We start from the raw sequence: 26,201 nt of genomic DNA, 5'->3' as shown, positions 1-26,201 counted from the left end.
TTTGGTGCATTTAGTCTAGTACAGATGATCAGTTGGTTAGCTGAGGTCTTGATTTTATAATGCTGATTTATTGCACAGCTTTCTGTCTTCTCTGTGAGAAGTGCATTATCCAGTGTATCGTACACCAGCGAATGACACGGTGAAGGAATGCTCTCAGACACAGGGTCTGATTTTTGGGTGGTCCTGTGTGGAGCCAGGAGCTGGACTCAGTGGTCGTGTGGGTCCCTTCCAACTCAGGAGATTATCTGATTCCAAGGAGGAAATTTATTCAGATGGATCCTAATGGTATAGATGACTTGGGAAAAAACATTCAGTTTAAGTACAAATTACATTTTCTGTGAATTAAACCTGCAAGTATGCTGCTGCAGCCTTATTTTCATGTATTTGTGTAACTGAATCTTTAACTGGAAGTGAGGAGGTTTTCTGGGAATAGTCGTCGGGGCTGCCAGGCCCGGTGATCCCGTGACCTTTGTTTTGCTGTCTGAAGCTTTGAGGCACTTTTCGAGCAGCTGGCCGTTCGCGAAGTCTTCAGAAGAGAAAAATGAGAGCTCCAAGAAGAGCTGGCTTCCAGCCCAAAGGCGGCTGAGCTATGTTTTGTTCTTAATGTCGCTGGGAAAATGTGCGAGGGACTGCTGGCTTGAGAGCGTTTTTGGAGCGTCATTTCTACAGTAGGGAGCTTTCATCTTAATTACTCAGTTTGAGTGAGATCTAGCAAATTAGCACTGTAAATGAAGTTTACATGCAGGCTCACCTAAGTGTACTGAAGCATTCTTTCATCCCTGAGAGAGATCAGTCTCGCCTTTGTTTAAGATCAGTGGAAGCATTCCTGTGAAAGCATCTTGCCTTCTTGGTGTTTTTCCACAAAGGGAGATTTTCTGTCAAGTTCTTAAACCTCATTTCACGTCTCTTAATTCCTTCAAAACTCATACCGGTGTTGATTTCTCTAACACAGGTAATACGTAGGACATCAACAAAGATGGCAGCAGCTGTTTTACAGGTTGATAATCCAACTTTGTTCTACAGAGAGCATGGTTTAGCTCCTGTGTTCAGATACGTGGAAGAGAGAAGAGTGAGATTAAAGGAGAACGCCATAAAATAAAGCCAGAAAAGTGCCCTTTGTAACCCGAGTTTTCAGCTGGTGGTGTGCTTAGCCCCTTGTAGGGCCTGTATGATGGTCATTATAGCAAGATGAGTTGGGAAGAGGTGGGTCTAGATGCGGCTTTATGCATTTGTGCAGGGAAATGCTTCCAGGCCCTGGACAGAAAAAAATGCTATGGACTCAATACCAAGTGTGCAAGTGGCTGACAGAGGTTGGAAGGATGGAAGTGCAGTCAGAACGGTCCCTAGGAAGGGGTTTGCAAGGAAGGGGACAGTAAGAAGCTATCATTCATTGATTTCTGTGGGACAAACATTCCAGCATTGGCTTCAGAGTTTGTACAGCTAAGTGTAGGAGTGCTGGGGAATGAGCTCAAACCCAATTTCTGAGCATTCGTGCTGTTACTGCACTCCCTGCCCAGCTTTGGACTGCTCTCACCAGCCTTGGTCCAGACAGAAGTGTGGAGGGAGTCGATCGTAACGGCAGGGAGCAACATGGGGCCAGGGTCTGGTCTGCACTCCCCTCTGCGAGGCGGGACGGACAGCTTTTGGCAAGAGTGCTGGTGATGTGGACAAAGAGGAAAGGTCAAATCTGGAAGATATTATATTAGGAAAGGGCTTTTGCATGAGTCGAGACAAACTGAGTCAATAATGACACCCGCATCAGAGCTCTGACTAATTAGCTGGGTGGGCTTTAGGGTCCTTTGGTGAAAAAAAGGTGGAGAGGAGGTAGTTTTGAAGGTGAATGACTCCATTTTGGCCAACGGGATTGACAAATGACTGTTGGGCAGCATTGAAATGCTAGAATACCTCAATAACAAAATGTGTTCTACCACAGATGTTGTAAGAGTTTTTGCCAGTGCTGTGTTTTGGAACATAACAGAGTTAATGAGGGTAATGCAGTTTGTATTCATGATGGCCTTTATTTTCCTGGCGTGTCTGAGCATAGATTTTTGACCCAAGTCACCACAAAGTCAATGTGATGGTGAGGAGCTGAAGACTGTATAACAGTGGATGCTGGTGACATGCTGGACATTTATTTTTCTTTAGTTGCCCAGTGTAGTTTTACTGATACCTGTCTCAGAGTTTATCGTCAGAACTTCATGGCTTTTAGCCCCTTCAGTTTTCCAGAGCGTAAAGCACAGAGGTACTTCTTTATAACACGCTGATGTGATAGAGTTTCAATGGTTGTGTTGGGTATCTTAGCTTGGTGTTTCAAATGCTAAGCATAAACAAAGCGACAAGAAAATATTTTTGTTCTAGACCACAGAAACTCCGTATCAGTCAACTAGTAAAACACGCAGAGAGAGATAAGGTAACGGGGGAGTAATTACGCACTGCGACTGGGTGAGATGTCTGCTAACCTGGGTTCTTGAGCAAGTGAAATATCTCACCTGTACAGCTGTTAACCAGTCCTTAAACTCCTCCTGAAATTGCTCATATTAACTGGCTTTCTTTGTTTTAAACTGGAATGGGGTGGCTGGCTTTGCATAACACTGATTTTTCATGTGGTGTTTTTTTGTTTTGTTTCAGGGAAAGGTCCACCTTGAGCTGAGACTGAGCGAAGTCATAACAGACACTGGCGTGGTCTGCCATAAGCTCGCAACACGGTAGGATTTGAGATGTAACTGCAGAGTGATGAGAAACAAAATAGTTAAATACAGTGTGCAATGCCTCATTTCAGAATAATTGGAGGGATCAAAACATTGACTGGAAATGAAATGTTCTTGTGCTCTGAACCTACTTACTAATTGTCCTTAATCAGTGGTATCCTTACAAATTTATAGGATGAGATGTTTATTCATTCTCCTCCCTATAATCTACATACTTTTCTTCCTAATACTTTTAGATGAAACAACTTGGCAATTGTTTCACTAGAAAAATGCTCTCCTAGTGAAGTTCTGACCAGCCCTATTTTCAGACCAATATCTGACATTGCTTTGTTGTTGCCTTTGCCAAAGCTTTGTCAGTAAGTTGTCGTGGTAGTCTTTACAGCTGGGACCTATAAAGGTACAGCTGGTACCTATTTCAGGTCAAAAGTGACATCAGAATGGCTCTGCAGCACTTGGAGGGCCCAGCCTTCGTTTAACTGCTACCCGAGGACACTTTTTGTGATTTTTTGTCAAACTGCCATTGTGCAATGTGCATACAACCAAGTGATAATGATCAAATGCGTCCTAAGAAACCCGGTTCAACCCTGCAACTCCCAAGTCCTAGGCTGGCATCTTTGGTTGGAGTGTCATTGCTGTCACCACAGGTCCTGGGGTTTTACAGAAGAGGGGAAGATACAAAGTGGGGAAAGATGGTTTATTGTCTTCCTACCCTGCTCTGTGTCTGCTGTGTCAGAGGATATACGTGTGTGGGACATACGTGACAGTGGGCTTGTCATTAGGCTTGGACTGCTCCTCAGAGCAGGCCCAGAGGATGCTGCATTTAGAGATGGAAAGGAGCAGAAATGCCCTGTGCGTCAGCTTCTGAGCAAAGCTCTTGCTTTCGCCTTCCTGAAGGTGTGCAGTGCACCCTTAGTGATATAATACAGCAGCAAAGGCCTCTGCCTGCATCTTCTGAACTCCAGCTGCGAGGTAAGAGCCTGTGATGTCTGGTTCTCTGCCAACACTTCAAGAGGAACATCCTTCCACTCTCCCCACGGTCTGTTTTGAGTAGTTAGGTGATGCACGGAAGGACCTTCAGAAGCGTTTGCCTCGCTTCGTTTTGTTCTGAGGGTGTATGCCACACTACAGCCAGCTTTCTTATAAAGGTTTTGTCTTCAGTCAAATAAGATCTGGTGGCATTGTGATCCCAGTGCTTTTTTTTTTTCAATGAAATCCTTGAAATGCTACAAATAGGTGTCAGAAAAGGTCCTTCTTAACGTGTTGCACATACAGCTTCGTGCTTCATGAAAGCAATAAGGTGCTGTCAACCTTTACACTATGGCAGTGTGCAGCGTTTGTGTTTTTTTTTTTTCTATCTTTCTATTCATTTGACCAGACGGGGTTTAAATCTTTATTCATATTCTTGCTGCTGTGGCCTTGATTTGAAGATTACTCCTTTCACTCTGTACAATGCAGAGGAAATACCTAGGTTGGCTTGTGAAGCGTTCTGTGGCTTTGATTTGGGAGGTATTGTTCAGTAAATACAATGCATTAGTTCAAACGTGTAGACAATTTTTGAGGTTTTCAGCACTGAATTGTAACGCTCAGAGTTTCTCTTGATTTAAAGCTAGCTCTTGGCTCTTAGAAACAACCTGAAAATCGGAGCCCAAGCAGTCTTTTGTCTGCTGAAGTCAAATTTCTCCGCTGTCTTCTGCTCTCTGCAGCCTACCTGAGCACTGCGTTTGGCTCTGGCCCGTTTCCACAGCTATTGTTTGGGTGATAGATGGGAGCAGAGCTAAGCTGTAGATAAGGGAAATCAGAAGTAGAAATATTTCTAGAATATGTGCTTCCATTGGTGCTGGCTTTTATAGCAATGGGTCTTGTATGTGAGAAAGCAAAAGGGAAGAAGAAAGAAAAGGAAAGGGGAATGATAGCAGGAAAAAAACCAACACTACATTTACATGTAGCCTGGCAATTTCTTCATCCTGCACCTTTTGTTTAGCAAGGTACACAGCAAACTGCATCTCTGCAACATTTTCTACACTAGCTGAGATCTCATTCAGGTTTCTTCATGGGTAGCTGGGCTCCAGTGCATAGGCATGTAAGAAAAGACAGCAGGAATGAAGCAATGCTTAACTGAACGCCTGTGGAGCCAGAAGATGCCAGTAAGAAGGATAGTGCAGGTAGGGGAGGCAGAGCCTTTGTTTCAGGTGGTTCATGAATGAAAAGTTGAGGCTTTGTGAATTGGAGGAGGGCAGCTACCAGCTGAGCTTTGTGAAAATAACTGATTCTTTCTTTTTGTGGACAGCTTCTGAGTTTATTGCAGTGAGCAAGTAAGACAAAGCTGCCAAATCAGGAGTGAAAACTTGCAAATTGTCATTCTGTGGACTCCCTTGACTTCCTTTTTTTTTCCCCTTAAATTAATTTGGAGACTCTTTGCTGCAGAAAGATGAACGCTATCCTGCAAATTGGCACAGAGATACAGCCAATTAAACAGTTTGGGTCTGCAAGGAGAACAGAAACTACTTCCAGTGGGCAGCTTGTATTTTAAAAGCACGTATGTGGGCTGACTGAAAACTAGGGCTAATTGGAAGCTTTTTTTTTTTTGCCTATCCAGAAAATAAATAAAGATGGGGTTTCTTACCAGCCCATGTCTTCAGCACCGTGCCCTCTGTGCCTGCGTGCATTGCCACCACCCCTGTCTTCCAGAAAGCCTCAGCAGCAGCTGAAGCCTCGCTCAGCCGGTCTGCAGCCCCGTGGAGCACTGGGAGCAGTCGGCTGGATGGGAAAATTCATCTGAATGGGAAGGCAAATTAAAATTGCAAAGCGCCGAGCTCTTGAGCGTTAAGTAGGAGATTATTTAAAATGCTAAAGGTTTGTGATCTTCCTTAGCCTCTGCAGAGGAAGCAAAAAAAAAAAAAAAAGAGTTTAACAACTGTTACCTAATAGCTGCTCCCTAGGAAGCATTCAGGACTTCCATTTAGCCCTAACCCACTAAGCTGCTCTGCTTCATCAGAGCCCTTCAGAGGCCCTCGATCTCTGCCAGCTGCTACAGCACCATCTCCCAGCCTGAATCTCTGCAAAAGAGCTAATGATGACGAGAGGTGTTAGTGAATTTAAAAGTTAGGCTGACAATACAGATGCAGGCACCGCATCCCGGAGCCTTTTTTTTATCTAATTATTAAAAAGAAGGGATCTGTATCTACTGTTTAATTTTGTCGAAATCTGCAGGCTCTGCTGGGTCCTGCTAGCAGGGGCAGCTTTTCGAAGCAGCGTTCTGTATTTAGCACCATGACATCTGACGGCCAGCACGCCGAGAGGAGCGGGCCCCGCAGCTCCTGCTGAAAGCCAGCGTGAGCTGGGAGTCTGGCTCCCCGATCTTCCTCTGCGCATTCCAGCGTGTGTGTGTAATTAGGCACATTTAAACGGCTGCATCGAGGCAGTGTCCCCAGCTGCTCCTTCAAGTGCTGCCTTATGTCTTGTCTCCGAGGTTTAAAACAGCTCGGAAACATCTGCTCTGGAGAGCTTTCCCCCTGCTCTGCTCCTCCTTTTGTCCTTTCCCCCCCATGGTAAATCTCTGCAGCTGCAGCAGCCACCCCTGGCTTTCCGATGTAGCTCAGGTACACTTTTCCAGAGCGCTGCACGAGCCTGCAAACACACCAAATGCCAAAGTTGTATTTGATAAATGAAGCATTTGTAGCCCTGGTGCGGGGCCGCGGCCGCTCGGCGTGAATTTATGAATTAAATGAATTAAATGTATGAGTTAAATGAAGTAAATTTATGAATTAAAATGCTGTGTGACGCTCGGGAGAGCTCCGCGAGACGCCTCCTGACCATGCGGAACAGAGTTAAACGGGCTGCTTGCAAGGGCCAGCAGGGGAGGAAACAATAAGCAGATACAGCATCTCTAAGATAAACACTTCAAGGGTCATTAAGAGAAGGGCGGCCGAGCTGCGGGTATTGAAGAGCTTTGAAAGCCCTTCTGGAGAGGAAGGTAAGGAGGAAGGAGTCATTTGTCAAGCACGGGTAAGGCAGAAGGTCTCTGCTTAGGGTTGGAGAGGAGGAGTTGGAGGAAAACGTGACCCCGTCTTGCCCAGCGAAGGCTTGCTGTTGGCACCAGTGATTGCATCTGCAGACGCCTTGAAAAACTGCAGGGGTACAGCTAGTCCTTCAGGCCCTTGTGCAAAATCAAAACAGGCAGGCATCATCTTTGAGTCATCCGAGCATTTTCCTTCGCTAATTAGGTTGCTTCCTGCTTCCCTTGTTTATGCTGGAGCTGGTTGGCTTTCCTTCAGATCGCTATCTCCATCAGTTCCCGGGCATAAGGACAGAAAGCACCAAAAGGCTGGGATTGGTGAGGGGCTTGGAAATGCACGGCTATATCGTATCTGGGACACTGAAGAGGGGGAATTTTTCTTTTCCAAATTAGAAGAATTCCTTAGATTTCCGTCCAAATTCAGCCCGGGAGCCACCTTGCCACACGGCTTCGCTGCTTCTGGGTTTAGAGGACATGTGCTGGTGTGCTGCTTTCGATGCGTTTCTACTCCTTTGCAGAGAACTACAGCCTACGGCCAGCTTTGAACTCACTGCAGGGTCAAATGCAGCTTCTTTTCCTGCTTGAAACGCGAGCTGAATCAGCTAGGAGAAAATGGTGTTGCTGCCTATAAGCAAGGTAGCTTAATGTATGAGTTGATCAGTGCACCCCGCAGGATTTTGAGGAAAACCAGCTTTCGGTGGCTGCTGGTAAGGAATACTAATGAGGGTGTGAAGTAGTTTCAAGGCTTAATTTTCAAGAAACGCCCGCATCCATTAAAATGCATCACAGTCTCCCTTCTCTGGAGGGCATGCCCTGCATCGAGCTGTGCCTTCTCCTGCAGGATGGCATCTTGCTCCTGCTTGTAATCCTCCGTGTGCTTCATAGCAAACTCACGGGGGAAGATAGCTCACGGATGAAACCGTGTCGTTGCTGGTGTTTTATCACGTAGTGCTGTGATGCTGTGGTGTTGAGGTTTAACTGCCTGCCATCCAAATCATTCTCTTCCCTTTGCTCCTCCATCCCCACCAGAACTCGTCTCGACTGTTTTGTAGCCTAAGCCCTATGAAAATTGTTCACTCCCCATCCAACCACCCCGCATCTCTAAATATCACCTCTTCTGAATTTCCCACTACATGAAATTTCTCCTTCACCCTTCTTTGTTTTTTTTTGTTTTTTTTTTTTTTAATTTTTTTATTGAGCACTTCTTCGGTGCTTCTCCTCTGTTCCTGAAGCTCCTTTTACTCAAGAGCAAGTATCTTCATCTGCAGCCCTAATTAAGAGCAACATCTTTGATTAGGGCTCTTGGCAGCAGCCCACCTCGGGCAGGGCGTGTTTTGGAGGCTCTCCCCGTTTTGAGATTGTCGCGTGACGCCGTGGGATGCGTCTGGGACCGATTTTGTCCTGCAGGACTGGAATGTGGCTGTTCCGAGTCGGTCTGTTTCAGCAGCAAGTGCCGCTTCTTAAATAACTCGACGGGACTTCCCGTTTTAGCTAGGGTAAACATAGCCAGGGATTATACATCGAGGCAAGTCGTTCGAGCATAAATCCTGCTAATAAGTGATTTTTAGCTTTGAACTGAGCTCGAGGTCACCGTGTTAGGGTGGACTGGGGGTGATGTTCTAGGGTAAAATGGTGAGCTGTCTTGCAATGTGACCTGTATCAAAAGGCTGTGTATCAAAAGGTCACACAGAATTTAGCGTAATACGAAGGTAAATGTATGTGCTGCTTCATTCCCAGTGGTTGTGGGAATTCTGTGGTAGGTACCATCCAAAACCAGTGCTAGCAGAGCTTCTAGAGGAATCGCAGAACGGCCGAGGTTGGAAGGACCTCTGGAGATCACCCAGTCCAACCCCCCTGCCCAGCAGGATCACCCAGAGCACGTTGCACAGGATGGCATCCAGGTGGGATTTGAGTATCTCCAGAGAAGGAGACCCCACAGCCTCTCTGAGCAGCCTGTGCCAGTGCTCTGTCACCCTCACAGCACAGAAGTGCCCCCTCATATTGAGCTGGAACCTCCTGGGCTTCAGGTTGTGCCCGTTGCTTTTGGTCCTGTGCTGGGCACAGCCAAAAAGAGCCTGGAAGGAGCAGTGTGGCAGGGTGTGATGAAACGTAGAAATCACACTCATCTCTGAAAGTGTTCTGCCTGTTGCTGCAAGAGCAGCACTTGCGAGGTAGCAGCACAGGGAGCTGAGGGCATCAAAGTAAGATCAGTAACAGGGGAAGCTGCAGGGTGAAGGGGAAGTCACAGGTGTTGAAGTTGTTTTTTTTTTTTGTTTGTTTTGTTTTTTTTTGGTGAGTATAAAGAGAGTAAAGACACGGTACACAATGCATCGGAAACACCCTTCACTAGCTCTATTCTTCACAGAACTGTTGGAGAGGAAACCACTGCAAGAAATCTGCCCGTGTATGTGGCAAGAAGGAGAAAACACCTCCATCACCGTGAACTAGAAATGGTGTTCGTGTCCCTGGGTTCGCTGTCACACTGGGAGCTCAGCTGGTTACGTACTGTCACCAAGAGCTGCTGTCACCTGCTGTCTCCTGCCTTGCTTTTTGGTTTTGGTCCTCTTGGTGTAGACCTTTGTCACGGATGCCATTTTCTGGCATTGTCAGAGTTTGATTATAAAATACTTCAGCCATGTTGCTAATTGCATATTTGTAGTGTGCCAAGCACTTGTAAATTGGAGAGATTAAGTCTTTTCGTGTTTTTTGTATTTATTTTTTATTTTTTAATATAATAGGACTTTCAGATTCGTTGCTTTTGCTGTCCCACTCTTCTCACTGTGCAAGGTATTTTGCTGGTTCCTCCTCGTTTTGCTCCCTGAAATAAAAAGAGAAAAGGGAAATGCTTTGAAAGAAAGTGCAAGGCGCCCTTCTAAGAAGAACAGAAATTGGCAAGGGGGCTGTGCTCTCGGAGGCGGCAGCGCCTGCAATTAATTTTAACTCATTCTGCGGTTGACTCGCTTCCAAAGCTGAGGGTTTTGTAGTAATTTTGAATGAGCTTCAAACAGAAGCAGTAATTCGGGTTAGGCTCTGCACAACTGCAGATGTCCCAGCTGTGCTTGGCGTTGCCCTTGTCGATTCCAGAGATTCACTGAACCCCTGTCATCTGCAGCCCTTTTCTCCCTGGGGATCTCTTCTCTACCCATCCAGAGGATTTATCAAAATGCCAAAAAACAGGGTATCTTGTGATATCTCTGCCACTCTTTAGTGTTTGGTGGAAATCACCAGCTGATTCCCCAAAAAATCACTGAGGGGGGATTGGCTAAATACAGACAAATCCCTTTTTCTCAGGGCCTGTATCTCTAGGACGCCAGGCTCAAAAGGATCCTGTTGACTTGGAAGAGCTCCAAGAAGACCTGAAGACCTGGTGAATGTGTCTTATAGTGACAGTGTTTGATTTATGCAAGGAAAACCTCAAAGTGATGAAACCCTGGCACGTACTCTATTCAGAACAGGGCCCTTCTGATTGTATGTTACTTGTTCTTACCACAGTGATACTCAGTGGTTGGGAGCTAAAGGCTAATCTACTGGGAAACCAGTATTAAATCGCTTTTTTTTCCCCTTCATTGTCATTAATCAGTGAACAATTTCCTGCAGAGCATTGTGAGGACGTTTTAATCATGGCGAGCCCTTTGAGTTTGGTCTGGGTTTCTATCAGGAAGGTGCTCCGGGGATGCTGTAGACATCGTGAGCTCAGCTGAGAGATTTCATCGCTGTCCTGAAGGAGGTCAGGCCGTGTGATTCAGATGTTTCCTTTGGATCCCAAAATACAAGGGAGCAGCTCGATGCAAGTATGAACCGTTTGTGTAATGACTGGGATCATAAAGCTGGTGTGGGCCACTAATTACAGCTGGTTCTACCAGAGCGCCTACCTGACCATGCCCTCGTTTGCATCGTGTTTTGCCTTGGGAAGATGGAAAGTGACAAGGCACAGCAAACTTCTTTTAAAGAGAGCTTGCTTTGCATCGTGTCTCCTCCCCAAGGATCTTAGTGCTGCACAAACAGCCATATAACCACATTTTGGGACTGACCTCTCAGGGTAGGAAGCAAAATGGGACGGCGTGCCAGCAGAAACTGTCCATGACACATTTAATGCATTGCTCCTGCTAAAATAACCAAGTTTACTGGTATTTTAGGACATTTCACTGCTAATGGGACAGGGGATAGGCTGTAGTAGGAACCCAGGGCACCAACAGTCATAGCAGTATGTACCAGCACTGATCAGAAGAAGGGACAGCAGTTGATCTGTAAAAGTGTTAGGCTAGCTCTGAAAAGCTGCACGAGTTTTGCCTTGCGTGAGATGTTTCAGCGCATCTGAATTTTAGTAATTTTAGCATCATCAAGTGTCACAATGAAGTGAGTGGCCTTGAAGGACCAGGGGAGCGATTTAAATTAAGTCAGCGCTTCGTGACAGCTGGTTTTTACATGAATGGTTTCCGAACCTCTGTGTGTTCTCTCTTCTTGCCAAATCAGAGACATTAAGGATATATTTTTTTAAAAGTTAATTTCATGGGAAAGTTTATTCGAAGTTGTGTCTTCTGATGCCTGGGATGTTTGTGCTTCTTGGAACGAGCAGCTCCATCTGCCTTACTGCAAAAATGGAGATAAATGGGACGTAGCGAGCCCGAGCTGGGGGCTGCTGGTTGGATAACTGGAGAAGACTTCACACTTCTGCTTGAACATTTTTAATGGGCGTTATTTGTTAATAAAATAGTGGTTCTTGGGTTCTATACCCAATACAGTATGAGTTGTTTTTAATTTTTTCCTCCCTTGCTTGTTTGCCGCATAGCCTGTAAGCACAGTGGGATATGTTAAGGTCCTTTTAGTTACCTAAACCTGGACAGCATCAAGGTATCAATATTATTTCCTGAATTCTACTTAGAAGAGAGCACTGTGCCATATAACCTTAGTCCAGTTCTCTTATCAAAATGAGTTCAGTGCCTCAGCATTACTTTGGGACCTGGCTGGCAACTTAGGTGATGAATCAGCTCAATTTGAATTCCTTAATGCGAGTACTGCATCTGCAGGGAAAGATCAAAACCCTGTAATTATAAGTACTGTTAATCAAGATCACAGATGATCTGATTACTCATATAGACGAATGCCAAAAGTTGTTCTGAGTTGTTGAAAATGATGTTTTTTAAAGTTTTACAGCTTACAGCTCCCCGAGGTGAGCCAAGGCACATCCGATGCAGAAGGCTGCAGCCTCCATGCGGTTCGAAGGCACTTCTGGTTGCTTTTTAGATCCACGAATAACTACTAATTTTGTTTTTAACTCTGAGCTGTTTGATCTTTTCATTTAGAAAGATACATTTGCTGCTATCATACGCCTAATTAGAAGTAAACATGACGCGGGGATCTGTGTAAAAGAGTCGTCAAGGATTTAGTTAGTAGGGAAAACATTATCCTTGGACTAGGTAGTGATGAGAAGAAGCTTGCTGGGCTTCCTCTCTGTCTCTGCTCTTGTTTAAGCCCTCTCATTCCCTTGCCTTTCCTTCCTGCACTCTCCCTCGTGCCCGGTGCCACCCCAGGAGCTGCTGAGATTCGATCGAGCTGGGGTGCTGTGCCCCATGGTTGAAGCATGTCGGTGGCACGATGTTTAGATGCTTCCCTCCAACCTGCTGTACTTCGTGCTCGACCACTTATTGCAGATTAAGGTCTCTTCAGGTTGCTTACCAGCGTGGCACAAATGTTTTGCACAACGTTACCGCCTTGGTTTGACGGTGGAGGGGAAAATGGGCACGTTCATGCAGCTGGTTTTGTTTGCAAAAGTGCTCATGCATGCACCCAGTGACACGCGTGCATGTCCTGAGCTGCGACCGTGCCAAGTGCACGCAGTTCCTGCCTGGCAGCAGATAAAACTTGAGCAGAGCTCGACTCCGAGGTCGTTGGGTTTGCTTTCCATCAACCCTGCGAGTAGCACGCAGGGCATCGCCTTGAGACCCAGCAAAGGAAAAGCAGGTGGGAGACTTTGGTGCCACCCTCCAGCTTCATTATACAGGCTGTAACAACCTTTGTGGGTCTCAGCCTTGTTTTGGTCTTCGATCTTCTTTCTTTCCTTATCTGCCTGTACAGACAGTATCTCACTTCTTCCATGTGATGCTGCCTTAGGGCCGCAGTCAGCTGAGCTGGAGCTGTTGACTAGGCTTTAATCACTTGCTGCATGTCCTCCTTGTTGTCGCTTTGTGCTGTCCTCCCCTTACAGCCCTCACCGTGCTGCCTTCACACAAGTGCTTCTGCAGCTGCCTCGACGTCTTGACCTGCTCCTTGGCTTCCTGCCATGCTGTATCAAATCGAAATTTCTTCCCTTTCCTTACAAGAACCAACACAGTGCTGTCCGTAAAGCAAATTCATCCTTCCCCGACAGCATCCACTGTTTTGTGTTGCTGTTCCCTTACAATTTTTACATCCTTCTTGCTTTGCTGCAACTTGTGGTTGGGTTTTCTATCTCCTCTGCAAATCATACCGTTGATAGCAATAACTCCTGTATAGAGTTGCTCCTATATTATAGTTGCTAGAAATAACTCCTTCCCCTGACTTACCATTTTCCTTTGCTCTCCTGTAGCTCAGCTCTTGCTCCCTGTTAATAATTAAGGCTGCAAGTCAGAGACCGAGGCAGGAGGAAACGATGATGTGAGCGCCAGTGAGAGTCACTAAATCAGTGCAATTCATAATTCCAGCAGGCTTGTGTCTTTGCTGAAACCCTCAGGGTCCTGTCACCGAAGATAACTTCACCTTTTTTTATACATATATCTATAACTAAGAATTTTTCTGAAGTGGCTTTTACGAAACTTGCAGCTCTTGTGTGATTGACTCATAAAGAGGATGAGCCGCTAATGAATTAACTCCTTGTCCTTCGAGAGCGGCAGGGCTAACTCCCTCCTTTTCTTCTCTTTTTCTTCTCTTTTCTTTATTTGGCACAGCCTACAGATGGTGCTCTGTAGATGTGCGTTTTCACAAGTCCTTCTGCAACTGATACTGGGAGGCGATTCCGATGGTTTGAACTGCAGGACAGCTCCCATATTAACAGCAGAGGAAAATCCGTGTGATTTTAAATTGTTGAGAAATATTTAGACTTCTACCAAGCTGGTAAATTTTTTTTGCAGCTTGTTTGAAGTCGCAGTGGTTTGAGGGATATGTGTGTATTGACAGGATTTCTTCTTCATAATTCATGAGACAGTTCTTGCGCTGCCTGCAGTTTTCCCACAATAACTCTAATATTATTCACTTGGGGAAGCGGGGGCTGCACTCATCAGCTGTCATTTGCTTTCGAGTTACTAGTGCTTGGCTTGGGACAAACATTTGTTCCTGTTTTGCTGTAAATATCTGGGAAAGAGCTTGTTGCTCGAGCCCAAACAATCAATTCCCCTTCCTCTGCCGTGCCTGAAGGAAATCACTAGGAAGAGTCGTGCGTGCGTGCCACCAGTGCTGCCCCCACCCAGCTGCCCAGTTAGGACCAAAAACTGGTCTGGGTGCTGCAAAAGCTCTGTGAACCAGCTCAGGAGGAGCCTGTGTTCAGGGTAATGCAATTAAGAATATGTCTAAACGCTTTTTCTCCATGATAACTGTTACAAACTGATCTGGGAGTGCAGCAGAAGAGGCAGTGGCGGTGCGGGGTTGCAGCTGTGATCTCAGCATTTCAAGGTTTCTGTTGTGCTTTTGGCCTGGAGGCTTCAGAGAGCATTTCGGAGAGGAAAACCAAAACAGTTGCCTGCACAGCCTGTTCCTGTGACTGGGATAAGCTCTACCAAAAGCTGCCATGGGGGTGGTTTTGAGCGTTTAATGTGCGCTGTGTAGAAATGTGTCAGAGCCCGTGTATCAAATGCAAGGGGACGTGCTGGTGGCGTGCGTGGGTCTGAGGTTTTCTTCTGCCCTCTGGGAATTTTCCGCAGCGCGTGTGCTCCCGTGAAGGTTTGGCTGTGAACCGCGCTGAACACTGAAAGCTCTGGTTCCTTGAGACCTGTTCATTTTGCAAACCACAAGCAAAATATAGCCAGGCAGCTGCACCAAGACCTTTCCCATACGGGCCACCACCAAGTTTATACCCAGCCACGCGATGGCCAGCCCTGTCCCAGCTGGGCCCGAGGCAGGGGGTGATCAGAAACTCCCAGTTGGGCACAAGAGGCTCGAGCAGCCGCCAGACGTTCTTGCTCTGGGGGCTGATGAGTCAACGCGCAATTCTTGAATCAGCCTGATTGCCTAGGCTTATTTTTTTTTATTATTATTATCCAAGCACACGTCTATTAAATTAATCCTGCAGGCGATTAGAGCAAGAGCTCTAATCATTTTTTGCTGGCTTTTTTCCACCGCTTCCTAGTCTGTACACCCTTTTCTAGAGAAAGCATGATATATTTCTTCTCATTTTTTCCTGTATAATCCAGATCTGGACTATCAGTATTAACAGTGATACCCACAAGGGAGACTTGGAGCTCCATTTTCTTTCATCTCTCAGTAGCCGTAGCTTTGTTCTAGCTCTTTTCCTGCTAAAACTGCTAGGTTTCTGCAGCTAACAAGAGCGTGTTAACATGACTACATCAGGCTTGGGTTTGGCTGAATTTTATCTCCCCACAGTACTGAGTAAGACCCAAAAACCAGAATGGAGCTCTCTCCAGACATGGCCTTCCTGCCTCCAAGTCCTGAGTCTTCAGTCTTTGCCTGCTTTCCCCAACACCCGTACACAATAACTCTTTTTAAATTACCCGAAGGGCTTTGGATACAGCTTGTGTCAGCGCCTGTTTCCTGTTTTTTCCACGTTTTGTTTCTTTCAAGGTTGCTTTTGCTTTTCTTATTCCCACCGCACACAAAGAAACGCCTTACTCGAAGTCATCCTGACGACAGGAGAACACCTGTACTCTGCTTTTGTTGTTGTTGTTTTGCTGTTTTGGTTGGTTTGGTTCTCATTTTTGTTTCCCAGAGAAGACAAAAACCTACCCTGCTGTTCTAAACACATCTCTGGTCTAGCCTGGTGCCCTTCCTGATGTTTGCTGGTGAGTGATGCTTCAAATCATTGCGCCCTCAGAGCTCCCCCCAAACCTCCCCTGCGTTATCTGTGTGTGCTCTGCTGGCCTCCGTGACATCCGCTGGCAAGGAGTTTCACAATCTCATTATGCATTGTGTGGAAAGAGGACTTCCTTTTGTTGATTTCTGAACCTGCAGCCTGGTAATGTCATTGCGTGCCCCCTGATGCTTGTTTCAAAGGAAACATCCTGCACCTCATTCATGATTTGATAAGCTGCTCATGAATGGATAACTCCCGGCTTCTGCGTTAGATGGCACGAGATGAGGAGCTGTGCTGCTCTTCTTCTCCGTAAGAGCACACCCAAATCGAGAGGCAAGTGCCCAGGGATTCGTGTGGCTGTGTTTCCTCTGACCAGCTACTGACACTGGGGATGGCTGAAGTGGTGGCATCAGAGCTCTGTCCACAAAAACAGAAAGATTTCTTCCACGTGGCAGTATTAGAACAGACCCTGTCACTGCCAGCCTGTATAGTTCTGGTGTCCTTTTGTGTTCCTGTGGATAACTTCACACTTTGCAGCATTCAAATTCTCCCCTGATTTTATTGTGCGGCGATTTCTAGCTTCCACATGTCCTCAACTTCGGATCACGCTGCCTGGCAGCGCTTTGCATTGTCTGCACGTTCGGGGAGGGCTGCTTTTATTAAAACAGGAATAATAGTCTCTCTGAACACGCTTTCACTCTGCTTCACTTCCAAACGGCTCTTCCTGTGTGGATAAGAGCTGGCTTGGAAGCCATTCATGAACAGCGGAGAATTGGCTGCCTGCTCCCAAGCCATTGAGCGAGGATTTCATTTCAAGGAACTGACAGGCTGCCCTGAGGAAGCAGGGGAAGGGGCGTGGGGTTTGGCGCTGACACGTGGTGCACGATTCTTCTGTTCACGTGTGGATGCGTTCGACCAGCAGTCGTTCTCCTAAATACCTAATTATGACCGCCTTATAGGGGACTAATACAATCCAGAAAGAAAAGCGGCAGAGCGCCTGCGTAATCCAAGGTTTCCATAACTTTCTCTGTGGTTTCCATCTGTGATTTCGCTGGAGTATCCAGAAGAAGGAACATGTTCCTCTTGCGTGCTGGTATTGGTGACCCAGCCATGAGAAGAAGGGCCATCTAGGCCAACAACTGAGTTACTATATTCCCTGCTTATCTGGGCTACTGAATTTAGTTATTTATTTATTTGTATCAAAGTTGTTGATTTTGAAACAAGAGTGCTAAAGTGCCAATTTCTCACCTTGGCCTGCAGCAGAAACTGATTTGTTCCATTCTGTCCCTCCAGTGTGTTCTCCGACTCCTTCAGTGCAGAGCTGCTGAATATATTTCTTCTTTCAGTTTTGTTACTTAAAAGTTGTATGGAGAAAGATGGATGTGTCATGCTGTCTCGTAGTCCATGAGTTTAACAACTAAGCTTGTGCCAAATCTTGTCAAAAGCACAGAGGCCTCCATGGATGTGATTCCGATGAGTTATTTGACTCCTGCAGGGGTCCATGTCTGTGATTTTCTTTTTAATCCTTTGTTACAGAAGCAAGCTCTGGCTATTACTATTTTTGGTGAATAAATTGTTACAGAAATTTCAAGTGGTGACAGTTCCCATCTTGACAGCATACTCTTTTTTTTTCATGAAGTTGAAGCTGTTGTACTTGCATAATAAGAGTCCTTCAAGTTAAGGTTCCTCTGTAATTTTACAGTATTTTTGACCCTGTTAAAGTTAGTTTTGAAGACACAATTTCAAGTTTAGGTATAAATTAGAGACTTGTTCTTAGCGGCATTGCAATTCTGCAGTAATAACTGTTGTGAAAATGGAACAGGCTAAAGATGCATTGCTTTTATTTTCACTCCCAACTCTTTTATTGATTTGTTTGTCTGCATTTGTTTGTGTTTTCTAGAGTTCTCGAATGCCAAGGCCTGCCCATCGTGAACGGGCAGTGTGATCCCTACGCCACCGTTACCTTGGCCGGACCCTCCAGGCAAGTATTGCACGTGCTACAGCTCCCATTTCACAAGGATGCTTCCTCTTCCCTTGTCTAGAAATCTTCATTCTCAGATGGACAGAATATTCAGGCACCACTGAAATACATTAATAATTTCTTCGTACATGTATGAGCCACTGAGGTACACTAGAGCAAGCAATTTGAGGCTTAACTTCAGTTTTCATTTACGTGATGGTCTGAATAATCCCTGAATAATTTGGATATCCTGGAGTATGCAATTTGTGGTTAGGTTTAATTTGTGCATCTTCTCACCTCACAGTTGGAGGCCCGTTTTTGAGCAAATTTATTGCCTAATTTTGGGCAGAGGGCAGAAAAAAAAAAAAGCTGAATACATCAACGTCTTGCAGAATTTGCACATTTGTTTGTGAATATTTAGGGTCTTGTCACTTTCAATTTGTGGCAAATTAACGGGTGTGCAGGAAGCTCTAGGTGGTTCAATTCTGTAATTCATTATATGTGGACACAATAGCGTGAATAAAATTTGGAATGAGGTTTTAGTAATCAGATTCTGCATAACAACCTTCAGTTTCCATACTGGATTAAATTCTCGTGTTGTGTTACAAAATTTCCCATGCTGTTGGATGCCACAGTTTTGTTTCTACATATGTAGGGTGTCATCTTTTGTGTCTGTGCCATGTTAGAAAAAAACACAGCTCTCCCATGACCTCAAAGAGTCAGATTTTGTAGCATAGGCTACAAAAACTCTAACATTTGACAATGATTTCTTATAAATAGCATAAATAAGATGCGTTCTTGACAAATACCTTGCACACAGAGGAGTCTTTGAGACCGGTCTGGATTCCTCATCTTTTCCTGGGTGTGTTATGCCTGACGTCCCTTAATGAGCTGTGTGTTTGAATTGTGTGCTCTGACATTTTAAGCATGTAACTTGTTTCAGATGGTGCTTGCTGTTTATAACTGGAGCTGGTAGGGAGATTTGGTGACTAATGCTGGTATCCTTAAATGTCCAAGCTTCCCTCTCATTGCTTCCCCTCCCCTGCCCAGTCTGGATAATGTAGGACAACCGATAACGTGTTCCCCTTTAAAATAAGGCTCTATCCCATTCCTATCTGGTTTTGGTGTTGTTTTTTTGTTTTGGCTGGGAGAGATGCCTCCTATCTTCTGCAGGCAGCGCGCAGCATGTGCCCACCCGGCGCATTAATTGCCCAATAACCGTGTTTGCCTTAATCAGCTGCCCTACATCCTGCTTCCCAGTGCCCTCCCTGGTGGGCTGATCCATAAGGAGCTTGATTGGCAAGTGTGGCTGATGAGATGGGATCGGCAGTCTGCCCCACGTCCTGCAGGCAATTAGCTAGCATCCCCTCTCATCTCCCCCTAGGAATAGCGAGGCAGTTTTAATCTGTGCATCAGCCGGCTCTCCGGATTTTACAATGCCTCTCCTCTGGGGAGTGGGAAAGCTGCTTTCTGCTGCTGGATTTTATGCGATGCCGAGCATAAAAACGTCAAACAAATGTGCTGCTGTTTATTCTGGAGCGTGTGCTTACAGAGCCAACAGATTTCTCAACTGGAGCTGTTTCTGGGGCTGTATTATAGGTGGGGAAGCTCGTGGGCTGGCCCATTCAAGTCACACAGGAAATATGCAGCAGCACTGGGAGCTGAACACAGTTTGGCTTGCCCGCTGTGTAAGAATACCTATTGTTGTCCAGTCGATAAAAACAGTTACAAGCTATCTAAGCAGCTTTCCTGCATGAGAAACAGGGAGTAGATTCTGGGACGAGATGATTAGTAGGTCAGTTTTCCACCCGGCTGAGGCAGCTCTCCATCTGTGGCTGTTTTATCTGTGCCTTCCTCCTACTGGAGAGCTTTAGGGGAAGACGTGACACGGGATGGTACAGTGCTTCTCACAGAGCTTTTCACGTGCAGGTAACTAGAACAAATCAAGCGTAGGTTCATAGCAATTGGAAATCATCAAACATCCCTGCCGTGCTGGAGGCACATGGCATTCTGGCTTTATCAGATGTGTTCCTCGGTGGCTCTGTTCTAGGATCACACTTCTGATGTTTTCTTACACTCCTTTTCTTTTCCTTTATTCAGATCGGAAGCCAAAAAGACTAAAGTGAAAAAGAAGACCAACAATCCCCATTTTGACGAAGTGTTTTATTTTGAGGTTGGTATTTCAAAGGAGCGGGTGATAAGCTGAAACACTACACTGCAGATAGTTGGCACAGCATCCTGCTCGTGTTGTGCCAGCTGTCTTCTTTGAAGGCTGTTTGAAAGCACAGCACAGGGGGAAGAAGTACCCGGGATCAGGCTGGCTGCCTGCTGAGGCAGCACTGTGTCGCTTCAGCCCAGGTGCTCTGAAGGAGAAGCTTCAAGGTGGGCGCTCCTCCTGAGCAGCAGGCTTTGCACTTGCTTAAAACTCAGCCCAGCTGAGTTTTGGAAAAGGACATTTAAGAATGGGATTAAAAAAAGATGTGTATATACGTACACTTTCTTTAGCCTGTGGTTTTGTAGCTGTTCCACCCTTCTTCCCCAGTCAATGGGAGGAAGGTTATCCCATGGGAATGCAGTAGAGGAAAAATCTACTTAAAACTGGATGTTTCAGCTTCAGCTGCTGCAATAGCAGTGGGTGAAACCTCTGAGCTTTATTTAACACAGAATGTTTTCAACAAGTCCGGTTAAAACAAAGCATAACTCATAAAAGTGCTCATTTTGGTTCTTTTGGCAAAAGTAGCAGTAATTGTGGTGTGTCCATATGTATATCTGCATGTGTTTCTAATTTGCAACTTTTCATCCTGCCTGCAAAGTATGTGCATCTTTCTCTGTTCTTTTTCTCTTGGACATTTTAGTCTTGGTCTACGCCGAGCTGTTCTATTTTGATAGGTACCTCAAAAACAGATCTGGCATAACTGAGTGAGTGAAAAGCCTGAACAGGACAATGCAGCTGGCAAGTCACTGTAAAGTCAGGTCACCTGGCCCAGAGCTGCAGCCCTTGGCAGTGACACGGGAGTGATGCTCTGTGTAGATAAACCAGAACGGGCTCTCTCGTTCTTAATATAGGCAGTTCTGGAGGTGTCTGACAGCGAGAGCTTTTTAATGAGCCTAATTGAGGAATTCAGCTTGTCTACCATGAAGCTTCACCTGCCTGATTCCTCTGCCTTCTGTGCGCTGCAGGAGCAGTGAACATTTGGTATTTAAACACCGAGCTTGGCAGGTGGTGCCAGACAGGGAGAGGAGGGAGAGAAACAGAAGGCACCTTCCAAGTGGAGTTGTGGAAGGGGTCGGGTGGCTTGCTAAGCTTGGCTTTATCCTAAGAGCCAGGTTAATGCAAATATTGGTTTTCTAAATTGGAGTAAAAGGGTTTCTGTGTGGTAAGAACAGAGCTTGGGCGGTATCCGAATCGGCCAGAATAATCCTACCCCCAGTGCAGACAGAGCCATCGTAAATTTATGTCATTTTGAGTAGTTAGTACATACCAGGCCAAATGTCTCCGAGGGACAGGGTTCAGCAGCACTGCTACGACTGGGAAACGCGTTCGCTAATGAGACGTGGGCAGACCTGTAGCTAACCCGATTCCTGTGGAGCTGCACAGATTCGGGTTGTTGACAGACATGTCATTTGCTGCTTCCAAACAGCTTCATCAGCTTTCCTGCAGTCTGCTAGCACAGCAGTCAGCCGTGGCTCCAAGGAAGAAGAGAAATCTGTAATAGGCAGTGAAGAGAGGCTTTCTACAGCAAAGTCACGTAGGTTGAAGGTGCTACATGGAAAATAGCTTATCGCTGGTTTGAGAAATTTAAGGGCTTCTTTAAAGGGTGCTACAAGCGAAACTTGCACCTGATGGTTTGGAGCTGTTTTCACCACCGCTCCAGCTGCAGCACAGTGAAGGGGCTTGGAGCTACAGGAAAATCTCCCCCTTACGGGAACTGAATAAGGTAGTGCCGGGGACCTGTCTGCAAACCTGCATGTGCTGAAAAAGAAAGAGCAGCTGATAAACAGCTTGTCAGCTTTGCCTGAAGACAGGGGCTGACATGGCAGAATTTTACACCCATTTTTATAAAATGGTACAGGGCAGCTTGCTGGACACTGTGGGCTGACAGTTCCCTAATACCTAATTCCATCCTTGGAACTGGTGGGCCTCACCGAGCTGTCTTTCCAGCACTTAGATGAATCTGCACACTAAGCAATCACAGAGGTGAACAGAGAGACCTTGTGCAGACAGGCTCCAGCAAAACTTCCCAGAAAAGTATTTCACTTATGGCACAGCCCTTTTGAGTACGCTTATGCTGTGACTTTTTATAACAACTCATGTCTTACAGGTGATAAAAACTGAAGTTTACTTCCCGATTCAGAACTACACCATCAGCTTCACCATGGTAGTTAAAAGCAGATCTTTTACAGTTAAGTAGGATGGGTTCTTGAAGTCACACTGAAGATGGTTGCAATAGCAGGGTGAGAAGATCTGTGCTGGTCTGCTGAAGTTGTCTGATTAATTAAAATTAACCTGCTATTAGGCTCACAGGTGCATTTGATTCAATTACAGGTTAGAGCATTTGGTCTCCAATGCTGCTAATCACCTGGCAAATGGAGCCAGTGGTCACACACACACAAGACTGTTACGTGTCACATGCTGAAGGTTCTTTGGTTTCTCTCTTCCTGTGCGCCTACATCTTTGCCTCCCTTGTTTGTACCATCTGCATCTGGTGTACTGTACAAAACCAAGTAGTCAAATTTACAATAAGAGCCAGTTTTTGTGAGTGGGAAGCATTAAACCACAAGAGTATTTAAGCCTACAATAAAGTTGAGCTTCTGTGTGCAACCAGGAGCTGAAGCCACACATCATACGCACTTGCGTTTGATCAGTTCCTGCTGTGGTTTCAGCTGGGTGGGGTGGCCTTTTTCTCAAGTTTCTGACACACTATGAAAAAATACAAATATCAAAGTCTTTTTTTTTTTATCATGCTAGAAAAGAAATGCTAAGAAATGTTTGTACAAAAGCTTTCTTTTGCTAATGCTCTACACTTGCAGCTATCTTCCCATTGTTTTCTACCTATGCTTCTACCTATACTAAACTCAAAGTACTGCAGTAATATTAAAGAAATCCTTTCTCTGATAAATAAAGTGTAAGTGTATGTGGTGTATGTAGTTATTCTTGGATATGGTTGTTACTGCTTCTGTACAGTGAGGAGTCTGTTCAGACAACAGGTTTGTTCCTATGCATGAATGTTTTCAGAACCAGGACTGAAGACACTGTTGATAGTAAAAGACTGCAGTCTTCCAGAGCTTTGTATAAGTAACTCAGAAATGCTTTTGTATCAGTTCAATTTGTTAAAGATTCCTCTTTTTTATTAGGTTACAAGACCCAGTAGCTACAACAAGAAATCCCATTTTGATATTGAAGATGTTGATGAAGTTGACAAAATGGAGATCAGGTGAGAACATTTTCCACTAATGATTTTTTCTCTCAAAGCTGTGCACCTCTGTAGTAGACTCTTCTTTCAAAATGATGAGCATGGCTTCAATGTTGATAACTCAAGAGGAATCTTCCATGTTCATGGAAGGTCTGTTCATTTACCTGCATGGTCCTGTAGATCATATGTGAATTTGTGACAGTTCTGCTGTGGGAGAGTTGGTCGTTACTTTCCTTGGTACCCTGTGTGTATGTGTGTATGCTAATGTCCATTTGCCATTAAACACAGATTTTTCTGTCTGGGTTCCCCTCCCTCAGCTTCCCAAGAGAGCCCAGGAGCTCTGTGATGCTCTCAGTGGAAGGATCTGGTTTTTTTTCATCGCTTAATTTTGGTAACCCAGATAAGGGCCTCCTTCCCTGACAGGAAACTCTTGAGTTCAGAGTTTCTCTGGGGCTGAGGCAGTTTCCCTTCTCTTTTCCCCTCCAGAAAGGCAGGGGAAGGCAGAGTGGCGGCGTTCTTGTGAGGCTGGGCATGACCCATTGCACAGGGAGGAAGCGGCTCTGATTTCAAAACCAAAACAACCCCCTGACTTACTACTGTCCTAAAACTTGCTGAGGCCTGTCAACAGTGTCTGTGGGAATGGGTGAAGAGAAAGAGCAGGGAGGAATCAAGAGGGGGTGCAAAGCTTTGAGATGCCACGTGTGGGGTACCATCACAGACTAGAAAGTTAGGCCATCTGGTGATGGGGATGCACAATATATGAAAACTGCTGTATCCATGTCAAGTGAGGTGCTATTTCCCCTCCCCTGTATGGTCTAGGAGTTAGAGGAAGAAGGGTTGAGGAGGAATGGTGGCCTCCCTTCCACCTCTTTCTCCCCAGGCCTCCCTGCCCCTCTCTATATAGTCCCTAGGGCCTTCAGAAGCACGGCTGGCAGTAAGCAAAGGAGGGGAGACGAGGCAGGAGGAACGATAACTTGCTCCAAACAGGGAAGATGCATGTGTGGTAATGATGGAGGAGGGCTGCCATATTACCCTCTGCTTCCACACTCAGCTGCTGGTTCATGTAGCCTGGCACCGTGGTACCACAGCACTGCCCGAGGCCTTGTAAATTAGTAGCTGGGAAAAGATGAAGCACGTCAATAATACATGCAAGTAGATAAAGAGTTAGTTTTGGTCAGGCAAACCCTTTGCTCGGAGGGTTTGTCCCATACAGGACAGAGTGTTTTTGTTTCCATCTCGGGCCCCCCTCCCGCCCCCCTCACTTCCTTCGGCCTGTTCAGTCAGAGTGGGATTGCCCCCGTGCCCTCGGGACGGATCGCACAATTAATGGGTTCGGGGGTTGTTTTCTTTCTCCCTCCTGAGAAAATACCATTCCACGGGGTACAGAGGAGGCTCAGTCTCTCATGGGTTTTCTCTACAGCTCTGAAAGTTGCTCTTTTCTGAGTGGGTGTAGGAAGTTGCAGGCAGGGCATATCAACACTAAAGGACCAGATGTTCTGGTGAAATTCATTGTTTCTCCTCCCCCTCTCTGTTGTGCTTTTTTTTTTTTTCTCTTTTTGTGACTAGAGCCTGACCATTTCAGAATAACACTTGCCATGCTTTTGCCTTTTTAAAAAGTTTGGGAAACACTAATCTGTTAGATGCTGGGGTTGGTGTATAATATATATATTTTTAATGCTGCTTATTCTTTTTGCTCCAAGCACCCAAAACAATAATGTCAGAATTTGCATGCCTGCTTTGCTTATTGTGTAGGGTGAGATCTACCTAGAGCTCTTGGTTCCTTTCCTGCAGAGCCTTTACACTTTTGGGGTTTGTTTTTTTGGTTGTTGTGGTGCTTTTTTTGTTTTGTTTTGTTTTTCTGTAACTGAAGTTGCTGTGCTGCTACAGCCTTGGGAAGCGTGGCAGGCTGTGTGTGTTTGAAAGTGTTATTGCTAGCGTGCATCTTGAAAAAAATTGGATAAACTAGAAACCAGGAGCCTGTAAATACTTGGTAGATGCTGTTTGACTCTGTGTAAATAAGCTGCAAAAGATCCCATCCCCTCCTGGATCTGCATTTGAGCCATTTGAATTAGTTAGTGAGGTAGTAATCAACCAGATATGGGGAAAGAGGAGAGAAGGTGGAGATCACAGAGATTTTTCCTTGTGGGGAATTGTTGCCCTGCAGAAATACTCTCAAAATATCAGAGTTTGAAGAACTTAAACCAGTAGACCTGCAATGTGAGCTGTTGGTATGTCTAGCATATGAAACTTGATGCATGAGGCACTGTTGAGAGATACAGGGCTCAGGGGATTTAGAAGTGACGTCCTCTGCACTTGCATAAGGTAAGGTAAACCTTCAGCAGGACTGTCAAGCCTCATTCCTTGACAAGCCTCCTGTGACTTGCTGGAGACTAGGAAGGTGGTGTAAATATGTCCATAATTAGATGACTTTGCACCTTACCCAAATTACAGTTACAGTTCTCCTAAACGTCTCAGTTACTCAAAAACTGATACATTTTCTGCATATAGCTTTTTTTTCCCCAAGCTTAAGGCACATTTCTAGCTGAGCTTGTTTTAAAATGAAGGTGCCTCTCAAAGGAAACTTTAAAATATGTACAGAAACATCTGTCCTACAGTTTGAAATCCTTACTCTGAGGTGGGCATTGCAGCATTTATCCACAAAGGCCAAGTTAGATGCCAGTACTTCTACTCTGAAGCTCAGTTTTACATCCTAATGTTAAAGAGCACATGAAAGGGAAGGAAGTATCCTCTCGTCAGCCATACCAGAACTTCCATGTGTGAGGGACAAAGTGCTAGAAATTGCGTAGGTTTCAGACAATGCACACGTTATAGGGCGGTAAAGTTTCTGAGCATCTGCACAGAACTACCTTAGGTGCAACAGATTTGTAAGCTTGACAAGTGATTCTTCCCAGAAGCTAGAGGAGGGGAAGGACTGTGAGGAAATTCAACCTCAGTCTGTAACGCTGCTGCTTATGCTGCTGATAAAATGAAATCCAAACACGGCTGAGACTAGAAGTATGGAGTCCTTAAATGTCTGTGCAGTTTTTTCCTCTGGTCTTCATTTTATCTGTATTTTTCATTATCTGGGATATCTAGGTGATTTTTG

General features: G+C 45.4%; 1 protein-coding gene across 1 annotated transcript in view; it reads left to right on the top strand.

Moving 5' to 3' along the window:
- The window catches only part of RASA3 (RAS p21 protein activator 3), a 103,902-nt gene that overhangs the window by 56,313 nt on the left and 21,388 nt on the right, over positions 1-26,201 (top strand). Inside the window, exons 5-8 of the mRNA XM_084298756.1 lie at positions 2,629-2,705; positions 17,622-17,702; positions 19,782-19,854; positions 23,037-23,116. Of these exons, the coding sequence (XP_084154882.1) occupies positions 2,629-2,705; positions 17,622-17,702; positions 19,782-19,854; positions 23,037-23,116 (311 nt within the window). The remainder of the gene's footprint in view (positions 1-2,628; positions 2,706-17,621; positions 17,703-19,781; positions 19,855-23,036; positions 23,117-26,201) is intronic.

This window comes from Netta rufina (assembly GCF_964035555.1).
Source record: "Netta rufina genome assembly, chromosome: 1".
Classification (NCBI taxonomy): Eukaryota; Metazoa; Chordata; class Aves; order Anseriformes; family Anatidae; genus Netta; species Netta rufina.
This window is presented reverse-complemented; position numbering and strand designations above follow the sequence as displayed.